This window comes from Mustelus asterias, chromosome 10 (assembly GCF_964213995.1).
Source record: "Mustelus asterias chromosome 10, sMusAst1.hap1.1, whole genome shotgun sequence".
Classification (NCBI taxonomy): domain Eukaryota; kingdom Metazoa; phylum Chordata; class Chondrichthyes; order Carcharhiniformes; family Triakidae; genus Mustelus; species Mustelus asterias.
Genome location: NC_135810.1, coordinates 63807952 through 63826371, shown reverse-complemented (window position 1 = coordinate 63826371; position 18420 = coordinate 63807952). Strand labels below are relative to the sequence as shown.

At 41.7% G+C, this 18420-nt stretch overlaps 1 protein-coding gene across 1 annotated transcript in view; it reads left to right on the top strand.

Moving 5' to 3' along the window:
• The window catches only part of naalad2 (N-acetylated alpha-linked acidic dipeptidase 2), an 88226-nt gene that overhangs the window by 49544 nt on the left and 20262 nt on the right, over positions 1 to 18420 (top strand). The window contains exons 13-14 of the mRNA XM_078222793.1: positions 3286 to 3353; positions 13598 to 13689. Coding sequence (XP_078078919.1) covers positions 3286 to 3353; positions 13598 to 13689 — 160 coding nt within the window. The remainder of the gene's footprint in view (positions 1 to 3285; positions 3354 to 13597; positions 13690 to 18420) is intronic.

The window sequence follows — 18420 nt, the reverse complement described above, 5'->3', positions numbered from 1 at the left end:
CTTTGTACATGTCAGTCCTCAGTAACTGGAGAACTATTATTGTTTCCAGTCATGTCAAATATGCAGGATTCCTAGTTCAATGGTTTTACAGGATTTATTTCTTACCAGGGATAAAATCAAAACTGTAGCTGTAACATTTCTAGACTCTTGATAGTGTGCGTTATGCCAGTCTCACTTAGAGTCTGGCTTCTTGTAAGCGGAATTTGCTTTCTTCAGAAAGTCACAACAGAAACTTGCTATCTTGTCAGAACCTGTAGCTGGGGAAATTGAGAAGCATGCATGATCCAATTCCTTTTCAAGATGGAAGATACAAACAGAAGCTGAAACGATGGTGTATTATCTGACTGGGAGACAGTTGCTGATGACTGGGACCTCTGTATGTTGACTGTTTGGAGGGGCATTAAAAGAGACAAGGCTTACCTAGCTGTGAAGAGACCTCAGGGAAAACAGTGGCCAGTGAATCCTGCACCTTCTCGGTTCACTACCTTCATCGGCAGCAAGTACAGCAGTGATGATCATTCCAGAGTTGAGCTCCTGAGCAACACGGGGTGATGTGTAATACAGAGTTGACCATCAAGGCACAAATTATCAGCTCACAATACAGTTAAGTGCATTATCTTAAGTGCTGAGAATATTGTAACAAGGATCAACCAGATTTCTTAACAGAAATGACAGCTTTTTACAAAGCCCATATCCAGCTTGTCATGCAATTTTGTAGCAGAGAAAAATCTCCCTTTTCCTTTCTTATCTCTACACTGAAGCAATGCAGACAAGTAAAATAGATGAAAATGACTCTCTCCATACCAAAGACCATCCTCTAGATTATTAGAGAAATCTGGCTAGGATAACTATCCTCTACAAGCGGAACAGAACTACAAGTTATATTTCTGTAAAAGAACACAAGAGTTGGTGTGGATGTGGTTTAACCTGTATCTTGGCCTTTATTGCAAGAGAGGTAGAGTATAAAAGTAATGATATCTTGCTACAACTATCTAAAGCATTAGCGAGACCACACCTGGGGTACCCTGTATAGTTTCGGTTTCCTTATTTAAGGAGGTATAGACTTGCATTGCGGGCAGTTCAGGGCCACTGTGCATGTGCTGGTCTCCTCACTGACAGATCAGTGCATGTGCAGTGACCTGCTTAGCACTATGCTGCTGGCTCTCAGGTGGGAATAGGCCCCCATCCTTTACTTTCCAGAGTGAATCCTGCTGAGGCAATCTGCAGTGTTTAGAGTGTTGGAGATTCGCTCTGGTAAGTACGCTAAACAGTGCCGGATTTAGGCTTAAGCTAAACAAGCTACAGCTTAGGGCCTCACAATCCGCAGGGGCCTCACAAAATTTCAGAAGGTTTACAATGAAGAGAACATTTAAGAGCGGATACCAGAAAAAAAGAAAGCACCAGCTTGAAGATCAACTCAAAACATTACCAAAATCTATGAGAGAGATCAAGCCAGCCAAATGATAAATATGTAATCAGTAAATGCATTCATTTGAAAATAATTTGTATTTTTCACTTTAAATACCTTGCTATTAAATAATTAAAAGGCATAATTATGTTTTCAATTTTTTTGTGGCGACCCAAGGTCCTGTTTTGGTACGCACCTTTGTGAGACCTTTTGTTGTAACTTTTTAACAAGGGGCCTATATAGCTTAGGGCCTCACCAAGTCTAAATCCGGCACTGACGCTAAAAAAAACTGGCGGGAATTACCCCCGTTTTCCCGCACGTTGGGAACTTAGAATTCTTTTGGGAGAATCTCAGCCAAGATTCTGAAAGGGTTGACAAGGTAGATGGTGACAGGATGTTTCCTCTCGGGACACACACACACACACCCAGATCCAGGGAGCACAGTTTCAAAATAAGGATCTCCTATTTAAGACCGAGATGAATAAGGAATTGCTCCTATGAGATGGCCGTTAATCTTTGGAGTTTACTACTACTCCAGATTGAAGTGGAGACTGGGTGATTGAATACTATCGAGGCTTTGTGAGATGGATAGTGAATCTGCAATGGAGTCGAGGGGGGTGACGGGTGGGGTGGGGGGTGGGTGGGCGGTCAGACAGAAAAGTGGAGTTAATGCCACTCAGATCAATCATGATTTTACTGAATGCTGAAGCAGACCCAAGGAACCAAGTGGCCTACTACTCTTATTTCTTCTGTCAATCCAAAAGGTCTGTTTAGAATCTCAATGTTGAAGCTTCACATATTGTATTCATTTTGTGTCAAAGATGGTGTTATTGTCTGGAATATTGCCCCAAATACACTAGCATTCAAGGTTAGCTGTATCAACATAAGGTGTTAAAAGAACATTACAAAGCATATAGTTAACTAGGGAGAAATCTATACGTTGTTAGTGTGCATTAAAAGACTGAATTCAAATGTTTTTTGTTCGAAGCAACAATCTTAGTCATAGTTACCTCTGGTGGAGTCTGATGTACGAAACATAAATAACTCCGCATCTGTAGTTAGTCTTTTAGACGTCTTGGTAGGATATTAATTACTGAGCTCTTTGTACAGAGCTAATTAAAGAATAAAATGAGTGTTGACCATGGCCCCAGCATTCGAACTTATGAGGTCATTTGAGAAGTTCTTCATTATCCCATTGAAGGGGAGTTCTACACACCCATATTCTACTAACTAGAATTTTTTTTTTTTTAAAGTCACTGTGCAAAGGTGAAACTAAGATACTCGCATTTAAAACATTTAACACTTGCAGTGAAATTTAGTATAAAATAATTTTTCTAATTAGCACTGCTGCCTCACAATGCCAGGGACCTGGGTTCGATTCCTGGCTTGGGTCACCGTCTGTGTGCAGTGTGCACATTTTTCCTGTGTCTGTGTGGGTTTCCTCCAGGTGCTCCGGTTTCCTCCCACATTCCAAAGATGTGCGGGTTAGGTGGATTGGCCATGCTGAATTGCCCCTTAGTGTCAGGGGGATTAGCAGGGTAAATACACGGGGTTATGGGGATAGGGCCTGGGTGGGATTGTGGTTGGTGCAGACTTGATTCTGCACTATATGATTCTAATTACCTTTGTGAATATCAAGGCCAAAGGTTAACTCTGAATTGATTTCTTAACACAGGAATTGTGCAAACATTTCAGCCCTTTAACTTCCAATGAATATGAATTGTTTCATTATCTAATATTGCTACAATTCGGGTTCTTATTTCAGCACTAAGTTTTGTTGAATCTGGAAAGGCCACTATTTTATTTGAATAATTGTGGATGGCTATTTGTGACGTTTGTAATTTAACTCTTCCCCTCTCGTTTTGTCTTTCCCTCAGGTAATTACACACTGAGAGTTGACTGTAGCCCTTTGCTCTACCAGTTAGTTTATACCTTAACTAAAAAGGTAAGGAAGCTGTTTAACTGTAACCATTCCTAAGTTCCACTCGTGTAATTTGATGTATTTATTGAAGTGAAACAACGGACACCTAAAATATTTATATCGAAAATGTGTGTCCATCAGTCTATTAAAAAGATAAGGATATGTAGAAGTTGTAGAATATTTATTATCAGATATGATGCAACTGTCTAACCTTCTCTAGATATAGCTGCTCAATATATCAATAGATCTTATTTGGTACCATGAGAAAAGGGTTTAGAGGAATAAAAATTATGTGGAGTTTCACAGTATGGGTAGTTAAGTATGGAGTCAGAGCATGGTATCATGCAAACTTGACAACTCATTGGTTTATTTTGATATAAAATATGTAGGTGGTGCACCTTCATGCTGCCTATGGAATTGTACTAAGTGCAATTATGATAGCATTTTCCTTAAAAATGACTATCTGATCTCCCTAGAAAGCATGAAGCAGAAGTCTTTTTTTTTGGAAAGGAGGAAATCTAAGACGTTTGGTACCAGAGGAAATACAGCAAGGTGTTTAGATGTTGGTTAGTAAGCAGGAAACACATAGTTCTGGTAAACAGCTTTTGCTTGCACTTGGGTGTAAGTGTTCTGAGGACAATTTTCAAATTTGCTGACAACATGGAAGTGTGAGCTTGACAAATGTCAAAGAGGACTGGAAAAGATGAGAAACAGATAGTGATTTAATGTGAATTAAGAGCAGGAGTAGGTCTCTCAATCCTGCTCTGCCATTCAGTAAAATTATGGCTGATCCAATTGTTTAACCTCCAGCTCAACATTCCCGCCAACCCTCAATAACCTTTCACCCCCTTGCTAATGAAGCATCTATGTAGCTCTACCTTAAAAATATTCAAAGACTCTGTTTCCACGGCTCTTTAAGGAAGAGATTTCCTGAGATTCACGACCCACTGAGAGAAAAGAATTCTCCTTCCCTCTGTCTTAAATGAGTGACCCCTTATTTCTTAAACAGTGACCCTCCTAGTTCTGGATTCTCCCACAAGCGAACACATCATTTCCACATCCACACTGTTCAAAACCCTCATGATCTTAGAACCATAGAATCCTTACAGTGCAGAAGGAGGCCATTCAGCCCAGTGAGTCTGCACCGACTCTCTGAAAGAGCATCTTACCCAGGTCCAACAACCCCCTCCCCTATCTCTGTAACCCCGTGCTTGTGTCTTATACCCCGATCTTGTATCTGTCAATCAAGTTGTCTCTTACTCTTCTAAGCTGCAGTGGATACAAGACTGACCTATCCAACCTTCCCTCATAAGACAATCCGCCAATTTGGCCTGGTAAACCTTCTCCAAACTATTTCCAACACATTTACGTCCTTCTTTAAGTAAGGAAACCAAGACTATACTCAGCACTCCAGATGTGGTCTCACATCTGGATATTTAATAGGGATGAATATGAAGCAACACTTTTTAGAAGAAAATGAGGGATTGGATTGTAGACTCGATGCAAAGACATGAGAGTTTGTATGAAGATGTACCTTGGCATTTAAAGATGAAATTCCCTAAAGTTTGAGTGCAGGTAAATTCAGCCCTGAAAAGTATCAACAACAGCATTGTGCATTTTCATAACTTAGAGGGATACTATACATTTCCACATCCACAGAAGCAATTTTCAACATTGTTGGAATTTTGTACGCAGTTTTGATACTATATTATAGAGAAATTAACAAAGGTTCACTAAGATTATGCCATGGATTAGAATCTATAGCTGCAAAGAAATACTTGAATTTCTGTGGTAATTTCTACTTCAGGAAGGAGGGCTAGGAGGAGATTTAATAGAAAATTTTCAAAAAATTATGAAGTGTTTTGATGGAGTCAGTAGGGGAAAGCAACTTTATCACTGAGTGAAGAGAGAGGTGAGGAGTAATTATTTTTTTAACAGTGTGCGTCATGGAATGGTTTGCCAGAAGGAATGACTTGAGTCGGAGATCATTGTTTGTTTCAGTGGAATATTGGATGAGAATTTGAAGCACAGGCAGATACAGTGCTGGGTGGAGCAACCAGGACAGTAGGATTAGTTTTGGATTGTTTCAGCAATGGCTTCCACCTGTATTGTAAACTTCTATGATTCTGTCGAGGAAACATTCACAGACAAGCCATGAAATTTCTAGAAGCTGTCTTTACTGTAACATGTACCCAAATTCATTGATTCTAATTGAGAGAGAATTCTACCGATGATTGGCACGCTGGTGAACACTTACTGGTGGACACGTTTCGTATGGGAACTTTGACGCTTGAATTCTGAAAGGCAACTAACATTGGGACACAAGAGTCTGGCTTTGGCATTTATTGGACCTGTACATCAATGCAGTTCCAGCAGGAATTATTGGATAGTGATTTATGAGAAACAAAATTGACTGGTATTATCTCCCCTCACCCCCCACCCCACCCCAACCTGGACCTACTTGAAGTATTCTGTTATGTTATCTGTAAAGAGCTAGGAACTAATTGTTACATGCATATCTATATTCCATGGTGCCATATGAGGACAGCACGGTAGCACAGTGATTAGCACTGCTGCCTCACAGCCAGGTACCTTGGTTCGATTCCAGGGTCACTGTCTGTGTCGAGTTTGCACGTTCTCCCCATGTCTCAGTGGATTTTCTCCGGATGCCCTGGTTTCCTCCCACAGTCCAAAGATGCGCAGGTTCGATAGATTGGCCATACCAAATTGCCCCTTATTATCCAAAGATATGTAGATTTGGTGAATTCACTCGGGGTTCCAGGGATAGGGTGGAGGGGAGGACATGGGTGGAATGCTCTTTCAGAGAGTTGGTGCAGACTCAGTGGGCTGGATGGCCTCTTTCTGCTCTGTGGAGATTCTATGGGTTTCCTGTTCCATTGCTGCCAGGTGCTGAGTAACAATGTACCTGTCCATCAGTCTTCCAGCCAACTAGAGAGCAGCAGGAAATATACTCAAGGAAGCTCCAACATCCTGCGTCTAAAGTGTGATTATTTCTAACTTATGAGAACCAGAAAACATAATAGCTTCTAAGATCAATTATAGAGTCCCTAATTATATGGGAATAGTGGCACAGTGGTAATGTTCCTCGACCAGTAATCCTGCTGTCTGGGCTAATGATCTAGGGACTCAAGTTTAAATCCCGCCATGGCAACTGGGGAACTTGCATTTAATTAATGAGATCATTCCGGAATTAAAAAATAGCTGGATAGTATCATGCAAACAACTGTGAAGCTACCAGATTGTCAAAAAAATCTCTCTGGTTCACCACTGCTCTTTAGGGTAGGGACACCTCCGCTCCTTACCCAATTTAAATCATTTCAGATTCCAGACGCACAGCAATTCACTTGACTCTCAATTTCTCCCAGATGGCCCAACAAGCCACTCACTTGTATTAATTAAATTCTGATGGACCACCCTGCACTGATATGAACAGCGAGCATGACAAAGGCACACCCGGCCCAGTCAACATCCGGGAACTTGCGCTGAAATTGGGAGAGATGCATAACAGATGAGTGAAGCAACAGCCTGGTGTAGTCATACTCACAGAATCATACCTTACAGCTAATGCCTTGGACTTCTCTTATCACCTTTTCTGGGAATGTCCTGTTCCACTGGCAGCAACAGATGCACCAGATGTGGTGACACAGTCATCAGGGCGTTGCCTTGGGCCCAATTACTCCAGAAACCATGAAGTCATCAATCATACATGGACAAGGAAAATTCCTGCTAATTAACACTATCCTTTCTCTCAGCTGATGAATCCATGCTCCTCCATGTTAAGCAACATTTGAAAGAAGCAATATTGACAGCAAAGATGGAGGACGTCAATGACCATCATCAAGAGTGGCTTGGTAACAACACTGGTTGAGTCCTGAAGGACATACTCTCCAGCCTAGATCATGGCAGTGGTGGGAGAACCAACAAGGGAGGACACCCTTGCTGCACCCGTGCCGCACAGGAGGCTGCTGAATAAGAGAAGAGCCCATGGTGTTAGAGGCGAGGTACTAGCATGGATAGAAGATTGGCTGACTGGTAGAAGGCTGAGAGGGGATAAAGGGGTCCTTTTCGGGATGGCAGCCGGTGACTAGTGGAGTTCCACAGGGGTCAGTATTGGGACCACAACTTTTCACTTTATACATCAATGATCTAGATGAAGGAACTGAGGGCATTGTGGCTAAGTTTGCAGATGATACAAGGATAGGTGGAGTGGGCAGGTAGTATTGAAGAAGCAGGGAGGCTGCAGAAGGACTTGGACAGGTTAGGAGAGTGGGCAAAGTGGCAGGTGGAGTACAACATGGGAAAGTGTGAGGTTATGCATGTTGGTGGGAAGAATAAAGGCGAAGGATATTTTCTAAATGAAGAGAGAATTCAGAAATCGGAACTGCAGAGGGACTTGGCAGTCCTAGTTCAGGTTTCTTTTAAGGTTAACTTGGAGGTTGACTTGGTAGTTAGGAAAGCAAATGCAATGTTAGCATTCATTTTGAGAGGACTAGAATACAAAAGCAGGGATGTACTTCTGAGGCTTTATAAGGCTCTGGTCAGACCACATTTGGAATATTGTGAGCAATTTTGGACCCCGTATCTAAGGAAGGATGTGCTGGCCTTGGAGAGGGTCCAGAGGAGGTACACGAGAATAATCCCAGGAATGAAAAGCTTGACATATGAGGAGCATCTGAGGACTCTGGGTCTGTACTCGATGGAGTTTAGAAGGATGAGGGGGGATCTCATTGAAACTTACAGGATACTGAAAGGCCCGGATACAGTGGACGTAGAGTCATAGTCATAGAGGTTTACAGCATGGAAACAGGCCCTTTGGCCTAACTTGTCCATGCCGACCTTTTTTTAAAACCCCCAATCTAGTCACAATTGCCCGCATTTGGCCCATATCCCTCTATACCCATCTTACCCATGTAACTGTCTAAATGCTTTTTAAAAGACAAAATTGTACCCGCCTCTACTACTAAATCTGGCAGCTTGTTCCAGACACTCACCACCCTCTGTGTGAAACAGTTGCCCCTCTGTACCTCTCCCCTCTCACCTTAAACCTATGCCCTCTAGTTTTAGACTCCCCCACCTTTGGGAAAAGATATTGACTATCTAGCTGGTCTATGCCCCTTGTTATTTTATAGACCTCTATAAGATCACCCCTCAGCCTTCTACGCTCCAGAGAAAAATGTCCCAGTCTATCCAGCCTCTCCTTATAACTCGAACCATCAAGTCCTGGTAGCATCCTAGTAAATCTTTCCTGCACTCTTTCTAGTTAAATAATATCCTTTCTATAATAGGGTGACCAGAAATGTACACTGTATTCCAAGTGTGGCCTTACCAATGTCTTGTACAACTTCAACAAGATATCCCAACTCCTGTATTCAATATTCTGACCAATGAAACCAAGCATGATGAATGCCTTCTCCACCACTCTGTCCACCTGTGACTCCACTTTCAAGGAGCTATGAACATGTACCCCAAGATCTCTTTGTTCTGTAACTCTCCCCAATGCCCTACCATTAACTGAGTAAGTCCCACCCTGGTTCAATCTACCAAAATGCATCACCTCGCATTTATTTAAATTAAACTCCATCTGCCATTCGTCAGCCCACTGGCCCAATCAACCAAGATCCCGTTGCAATCAGAGATAACTCTCTTCACTGTCCACTATACCACCAATCGTGGTGTCACCTGAAAACTTACTAACCATGCCTCCTAAATTCTCATCCAAATCATTAATATAAATGACAAATAACAGTGGACCCAGCACTGGTCCCTGAGGCACACCGCTGGTCACAGGCCTCGAGTTTGAAAAACGACCTTCTACAACCACCCTCTGGCTTCTGTCATCAAGTCAATTTTGTATCCATTTAGCTACCTCACCCTGGATCCCATGAGATTTAACCTTATGCAACAACGTACCATGCGGTACCTTGTCAAAGGCCTTGCTAAAGTCCATGTAGACAACATCAACTGCACTGCCCTCATCTACCTTCTTGGTTACCCCTTCAAAAACGCAATCAAATTTGTGAGACTTGATTTTCCACTCACAAAGCCATGCTGACTGTCCCTAATAAGTCCTTGTGTCTCTAAATGCCTGTAGACCCTGTCTCTCAAAATGCCTTCGAACAACTTACCCACCACAGATGTGAAGCTCACTGGTCTGTAGTTCCCAGGCTTTTCCCTGCAGCCCTTTTTAAACAAAGGCACAACATTTGCCACCCTCCAATCTTCAGGCACCTCACCTGTGACTAACAATGATTCAAATATCTCTGCTGGGGGACCCACAATTTCCTCCCTAGCCTCCCACAAGGCTATCCCTATCCTGGGATACACGTCATTAGGTTCCGGGGATTTATCTACCTTGATGCGCTTTAAGACTTCCAGCACCTCCTTCTCTGTAATATGTACACTCCTCAAGATATCACAATTTATTTCCCCAAGTTCCCTCACATCCATGCTTTTCTCAACAGTGAATACTGATGAGAAATATTCATTTAGGATCTCATCCTTCTCTTGTGGATCCGCACATAGATGACCTTGTTGATCCTTAAGAGGCCCTACTCTCTCCCTGGTTACTCATTTGCCCTTTATGTATTTGTAGAAGCTCTTTGGATTCTCGTGGGGAAGACGTTTCCATTCTTGAGAGAGACTAGGATCCGAGACTAGCCTCAGAGTAAAGGGACGACCCTTTAGAACTGAGATGATGAGGAATTTCTTCAGCTAGAGGGTGGTGAATCTATGGAATTCATTGCCATAGAAGGCTGTGGAGGCCAGTTCATTGAGTGTACTTAAGGCAGAGATAGATAGGTTCTTGATTGGTAAAGGAATCAAAGGTTATGGAGAAAAAGCGGAAGAATGGGGCTGAGAAATTTATCAGCCATGATTGAATGGTGGAGTTGACTCGATGGGCCGAATGGCCTAATTCTGCTCCTATATCTTATGATTTTATTGTGATCTTATGATCTTCTCACCTCTGTAGCTGTTTCAGATGCAAGGAGGTAAATTCAAAGGATGAGAAGAGAGTGACTGTCATGGACATCATGGCAGCATTTCACCCAAGTGTGGCATTAACGAGCTTGAGTAAAATTGGAGTCACTGGGAATCGGGGAATATATTTCCAATGACTAGAGTTTTACCGAGCACAAAAAAAGATTGTTGTGGTTGTTGGAGGCCAATCACCTCAGCCATAGCTGGAGGAGTTCCTCAGGGTGGTTCCCCAGGCCCAAACATCTTCAGCTGCTTCATCAATTAACTTCCCTCATCATACGGTTAGATGCTGATGATTGCAGTGTTCAGCTCCTCAGATAATGAAGCAGTTCTTCCTCAAATGCAACAAGACCAACAGCACTTGAGAAGCTAGGCACCATCTACTTCAAAACAGCCACCACCTTAGCATTCATTCCCTTCATCACCAGCACACTGTGGCTGCAATGTTTACTATCTACAAAGTGTACTGCAGTAACTCACCCTGGCTTCTATGATACCACCTCAAAGGAATTGGATTGGAACACCACCAGCTGTCACACACCATCCTGACTTGGAAATACGTTGTCATTCCTTCATCATTGTTGAGGCAATACCACACGCACTGCAATGGTTCAAGAAGGGGGATCAGCACCTTCTCCAAGGGTAATTAGAGATGAGCAGTAGATGTTCGCCCAGCCAGCCATGCCCACATCCCCATGACTGAATAAAATTATCCAGCTGAGGTAACAACTCCTTAATTGCTTATGTTTTTCCTCATTAACCCTTGAATTATATTATGAAGCTTTTCATCATTTCATTGCATGCAATCATGTTGTAATTAAATAGTTCCAATAAAATTTATAGCCCATGTTTTAAAAGTGATGTGGTGAAATGCACCCTTATCTCACAAAGGCTAGTAAGGAATGGTTGCTAGGTTAGCTGGACAAAATCTTGAAATGCACTCTCTTCATCAATTTTCTGTGCAACAAGGATTAATTTACTTCCAAGATCCAGCAATGGCACATGCTAATACTTAAATTTGCCCATTGCTTATGTTGAATGATGCTGAGAGTTTGAAATGTGAGCATGTTCCATTCACCATCTTTCTGAATGCCATATCCAGTTCAGCTTGATCAACTTGATGGTTTGTGTGCTTAAAATGTAGGCTTTTTAAAACCATAGAATCCCTACAGTGCAGAAAGAGGCCATTCAGCCCATCAAGTCTACACCGACTCACCCAGGCCCTCCCCTCCAACCTATCCCCATAATGCTTTGCATTTACCATGGCTAATCCACCTGACCTACATGTCTTTGAAGTGTGGGAGGAAACCGGAGCACCCAGAGGAAACCCATGCAGACATGAGGAGAACGTGCAAACTCCATACAGACAGTCACCCAAGGACAGAGTTGAACTCTGGTCCCTGGCACTGTGAGGCAACAGTGCATGCCACCATGCCACATTTTGTGTTGAATAATCCCCTTCATCAAAAAAGTGTTCTGTGCACTTGATTCATGGTAAAATTATTACATTCACTGATTATCCTTGATAGCACAGCTCATAAAAGGGGAAAACCTGTCAACCCTTTGGTTTTTAAGTGGATGATCCAGATTGAAAAGCCCTTATTCTTAAATGTTTAGATGAAATAGTTGCTACAATTTGAATATGCTTTCATTTTTATTTAAAACAGCATTTATATTAAAATACTCTACAGTTATGAAGCCTAATGTGTTTATTTTGTCACTTTTTGACCTTTATATTTAATAGAACTGATTCTATTTGATAGCTTGGGTCATATGGTCGAAAGTGTACTTATTCTTGCACGCTCTGTGCATTGGGCAAACTTGATGATGCCAGTAAAATAACCAAAATAGTGCAGATGCTGGAATCAGGAACAAGAATGGAGGAAGTTGGAAAAACTCAGCAGGTTTGCCAACATCTATCAAGAGGGAAAACTTGCTGAGTTTTCCCAGCATCCTCGGTTCTTGTTGAAGACGCTTGTGTTAGTTCACTTGAGTTTCCGTTTGACCTCGAGGCATTCTGCACTGCTAGTTACTGTACATATAAAGTCACATTTCAATTCATATGGAGTGGATTTTTAAAGGAATGCTCATTTTTACTGAGAATAAGAGAGAGATTTTATTAAAGCCTAAGAATTAACCAGGGTATTCTACTTTAAAGAACTATCATCCCCAAAGATTCAGGGAAGTATCTTGTTGACCTCCTGTGCCGTCTGATTAAAATGGTATAGAATCATAGTCATAGAGGTATAGAGCACAGAAAAAGGCCCTTCAGTCATTAGAGTTTTTTATTTTTTCACAGGATGTGGGTGTTGCTAGCTATGCCAGCATTTGTTGGGACTTGATTAGGCTGATTCACAGATAAGGCCATATGACTGGGCACAGAGAACTGAAGGCAGCCTGCTTTTGGGATTTTTAGAGAGAGATTGCTTTCTCTCTATCGCTTGCTCCGTCTGAAGTAGAGACTGTATGGGGGTGCACCATTCTCTGGAAGTTGCTGCATAAGAGTTAGAAGACAAGTGTCTGTCTAGATCACTCTCCAGAAGTTTCAAAAGGCTGTAAATCTAGTACCTTCGTCAGCATCTTTGGTTTCTGTGCTAACTGGTTCTAAAGTCTGTGGGGGATACTACTAAATTGGAACAATAGAGATAGCTAGCTGTTAAGAATTATATTTTGTCATGTTTACGTATTTTATTGGTAAAAGTTTTGCAAATTCTCTTTGTTATATTCTAACTGTAAGTTTGTTTTGATAAAAGCTTCCTAGTGGATCATACCTGGAGTGAAAACACCTTATCCTCACCCCAATGCTAAAATCAAATGCAAAAGTTGGGGTCTAGGCTAACTTCATAAAATACCTTGGAGTTTCTGATCTGATCCTTAACACCATCCCTAATTATCTTTGGATTTAGGGTAAAGCAGGAACAGATTACTTAATTGGATGATCAGCCATAATCATAATGAATGGCGGAGCAGGCTGGAATGGCCACGTGGCCTACTCCTGCTCCTGTTTTCTATGTAAAAGGTAGTGGTGAGCCACCTACTTGTACCGCTGCAAGCCATGTGATGTAGGTACACCCACAGTGCTGTTCGGGAGGGTGTTCAATGAAGGAACAGTAACATAGTTCCAAATCAGGATGGTGTGTGGCTTGGGGGAGAAATATGCATTTATTTTAACCAGACATTTTACATTTATGGAGTGATATGTTATAGCTAAAGTAGGCTGGCAGTAAAATGTGAAAAATGATGGTTTGATTGTTTTTGCCTCCTATCAGATCCCCAGTCCTGATGATGGTTATGAGGGAAAATCCCTATTCCAGAGTTGGTATGAGAAAGATCCTTGGACAGGCCACAAGGAAGCTCCCAGGTCAGCCGAAAATAAATGTTTTTTATTCCCCCCAACGCTTCAGCTTGTACAAATGTTAGATGGGAATAGTGTAAATTTAGCCAGATACGTATTGTGCCAACAGCACACAATTTTCCCAGATCAGTCCTTTTTTGTAATTATTCACAATACAATGTTGGCATCTTGCAAAGAACTATCCTAATGGGGTAACTAGAAGGTCAAGTTGTAGGCATGTAGCATCGTAGATGATACAGCCCCAAGGGATACTGGCCCTGTACCAGCTCTTTGGTCGATCCATCTAATTATTTCCACAGCCTGCTTTTCCCCATAGCGCTGCAGTATTTTTCTTGTCATGAGATCATAAGATATAGGAGCAGAATTAGGCCATTTGGCCCATCGAGTCTGCTCCACCATTTGATCATGTTAGGTTTCTCAAACCCATTCTCTCGCCTATTCTTTGTAACCTTTGATCCTCTTACCAATCAAGAACATATTCATCTCTGTCTTAAATGCATTCAATGACCTGGCCTCCACAGCCTACTGTGGCAATGAATTCCATCGATTCATCAGCCTCTGGCTAAAGAAATTTCTCCTCATCTCGCGTTCTAAAGGGTCGTCCCTTTATTCTGAAGCTGTGCCCTTGGATGAAACATCTTCCTCACGTCTGCTCTATCCAGGCCCTTCATTATTCTGTAAGTTTCAATTAGATCCCCCCTCATCCTTCTAAATACCATCGAGTATAGACCCAGAGTCCTCAGGCACTCCTCATATGTCAAGCTTTTCATTTCCGGAATCATTCTCATGCACCTCCTCTGGACCCTCTCCAAGGCCAGCAAATCCTTCCTTAAGTATGGGGCCCAAAACTGCTCACAATATTGCAAATGTGGTCTGACCAGAGCCTTATAAAGCCTCAGCAGTACATCCCTGCTTTTATATTCTAGTCCTCTTGAAATAAATGCTAACATTGCATTTGCCTTTCTAACTACCAACTCAACCAGCAAGTTAACCTTAAGAGAATCCTGAACTAGGACTCCCAAGTCCTTTTGCGCTTCTGAATTCTAAAAAATAGTCTACGCCTCTATTCTTCCTACCAAAGTGCATAACCTCACACTTTCCCAGGTTGTATTCCATTGTCGAGCAGTTCCCTTTTTGAATCTTACTATGAAACTGCTTCTGACATCTTTTCAGTGCATTCCACATCAAAATAACTTTTTTTATTTAAATCTTTTTTTTGAACATTTGACAAGCTCTTGTTCTTTTGCCAATCACCAGCTTCTGCCACTGAAAACAGCTTCTCTTCCTCATCAAAACCCATCATGATTTTGAATGCCTCTATCAAAATTCCTCGTGATTTTCTCTGCTTAAAGGAGAACAAGCCCAGCTTCTTCAAACTCTCCACCTAACTGGAATTCCACATACCTAGTTCCATTCCAGTAAATCACCCCTGGATCCTCCCTCAGGCCTTGATGTCCTTCCTAAAATGTGGTGCCCAAATTTGGACATATTTTATAAAGATTTAGCCTGACTTCCTTGATTTTGTACAGTATCCCTCTATTAATAAAACCAGGAATCCCATATGGTCTTTTGACAGTATTCTCTACTTGGCATGGCAAGTTCAAAGTTTGGTGTACAGGAACCCCCAGGACATTCAGTTCCTGCCTTTCCTCATCCTTCCTCCCAAAACATATCACTCCATACTTTGCTGCATTAAAATTAAGCTGCTATGTGTCTGCCCATTTCACCAGTTTGTCCATGCGCTCTGGAGTATGTTCCTATCTTTATTGTTCACATGGGCGGTATTCTCTGATCTCATTTGTCCTGCCCCCGCTGCCAGCGAGAATGTAGAATTTGACACTCGGCCAAAACTCCATTCCCTGCAGCGGTACTGGAGAATCCAGCCGTGGGCGAGGTTGGAGGTTTCCAGCAAATATCTCCACATTTCATGTCATCTGCAAACTTTGAAATTACATCCCTCCATTCTGGAAAAACAATCATTCGCTTTGTGTAGGTTGCAAGGTATATCCTGGCTGGTTTGGGGAGTTGTGTGCCTCCTGATCAGATAACTGGTACCCCACGCAGAACCCTGCTCATGTGGTATCCTCTTTTCGAGTGAAGACAGATGCAAAGTACTTATTTATTAACTCAGCCATGTCCTCCGTCTCCAAAAGAATATTTCCTTTGGGTGTCTTCCTTTGACTATCTTTTTACAGCTAACATATTTATCAAAGACTTTTGGTTCTGTTTGATTTTAGCTGCTAATCTATTTCCATACTCTCTATTTGTCCCTCTTATTCTCCTTTTTAGATCTTCTCTTTTCTATGTTCTGCTTAGTTCTCGATTGTATTGTACATTCACATTTGACACAAGCTTCTTTTTTCTGTGTGATATTAACCTTTCTTTAGTTATTTATACTTCCTTTTTGTAGCTCTTACTATCTGCACTGCCGCTTTTATTTGCACCTTTCCAATTTGCCAGAATCTGCTATTATAATTTTTCTCATTTTTTAGTTTTGTCTCTTGCTCGTGGCTGTCTTTTTGGCAAGTAGGACTCTTGCTCTTGATTATATTGGTTCTGAATCATGTTCAATTCTTCAAACTGTGCTTTCATTTTATCCATTTGCAGATTTTCACAGTTTACAGTGGACAGTTTCTGTCGCGTTGCATTGAAGTCTAGCTAACCTAAATCCAGCAGGTTCATGTTCCTCTCTTCAAACCAACTGCACTTAGCTCTCTCTGTGATTTGATAAATGTTCACACCCCATTAAGGTGTTAACGAAATCTGGCACATTATTAAATCTGATATGGCAACCCTTGTAGGTTCTAAGACTTGGGACTAAATTTTCTTAACATTCTTGCAAAAGATTTTAAAGGTTAATTCTGCTCAGCATTTCCTATTTTACAAGATAGGTAAACAATTTACAAGATATGTAACCAGGCAATGTTTAAGTTTGTCCATATCACAGTTAGCTTCACCACATTATTTAACAAATCACATTTTGACATTTTCCAAATAAGATTAACCATCATACTTTCTCGTTTGACCTTGGCAAAACAAGACAGCTAACATCATAAAAAGATTTATTTTAAATCATTCAAAGATGACTGGACCATTCATTCACAACTTGAGAGTGAAGTGGAACTGATCTCTCAAATTTATTTTCTTATAAGCTGCTGCTGAAGCTCAAGATTGCCCATGTGGCGAATAAGACATTTCAACAAACTGATTATAAATATCAATTGGCTTATCTAAACCCCTTGAAGCAGTAATAACCTTATGGAGAAAATCTTATACCATAGGTGCTATCCAATGTTATAGGTGAACTACATGTTCCATTGACAGTTTAGTCTTTTCTAATATGGTTCTGAAGTTCAATGACAAAGGTGGCATGGAGTGGCCCAAGCTAACTAGTGCTTGCTTAGCCTGGCTAACATATTCACATTTATCCATAACTCAGTCACACAATGCTGGAATACTCGCTGATTCCATTCTGAACCTATCCAGGTTGGGTCCAAAGATGCAAAGCAAAATGTTGGGTCCGTGATAGGATGGTTGATTTCTCATATGGAAATGTTAATGTCACAATAAACCCCTTTCCCTTGATAGGCTATGCAAGTCTCAATAGGTCCCCAACAGGGAATAATCATTTTGCATTGTAGAGGTTTCAGCTTAATAGTAAATTCACAACAAATATCCTGTATCTGGGTTATATCACATCTAAGTTTTAGTTCTAAGTTTACTTATTAGTGTCACAAGTCAGTTTACATTAACACTGCATTGAAGTTACTGTGAAAATCTCCTAGTCGCCACATTCCGGCGCCTGTTCGGGTACACTGAGGGAGAATTTAGCATGGCCAATGCACCTAACCGGCACATCTTTCGGACTGGGAGGAAACCAGAGCGTCTGGAGGAAACTCACGCAGACATGGGGAGAATGTGCAGACTTTGTAACCATTTTAATCTTGATTGAGCCATCTTTTCCTAGAGAACATGGCTTAAAGATATGGCTGGATTAAATTTGATAAATTAAGATTTGTCCAAAATTATTTAAAGCCCTTCCCACTCGGCCGCAAAAGAACAAAGAACAAAGAACAGTACAGCACAGGAAACAGGCCCTTTGGCCCTCCAAGCCTGTGCCGCTCATTGGTCCAACTAGACCATTCGTAGTGTAGAGTGTAGATTTTTGGTGCAAAATTTTGAATCATTTCCCAGTTGCTTCCCTGATATTCAAGAACAAAAATCTTTTTGTCAAAGTATTTCTTTGCCCGTGTTTTGCCCGTGAATGCATTCGGCCTCTGATCTTCGGGTAAGCGTTCTCCAAGGTGGCCTTCATGACACACGACAGCGCAGAGTCGCTGAGCAGAGACTGATAGCCAAGTTCCGCACACATGAGGACAGCCTCAGCCGGGATCTTGGGTTCATGTCACACTATCTGTAACCCCCTCGACTTGCCTGGGCTTGCAAAATCTCACTAACTGTCCTGGCTGGAGACAATACACATCTCTTTAACCTGTGCTTAACCCTCTCTCCACTCACATTGTCTGTCCCTTTAAGACTTGATTACCTGGAAAGACTCGCATTCCAACCATTATTTTGCAAATTGAGTTTGTGTTATATGCCCTGTTTGTGAACAGAACTCCCACTGACCTGACGAAGGAGCAGCGCTCCGAAAGCTAGTGGCTTTTGCTACCAAATAAATCTGTTGGACTTTAACCTGGTGTTGTGAGACTTCTTACTGTGTTTACCCCAGTCCAA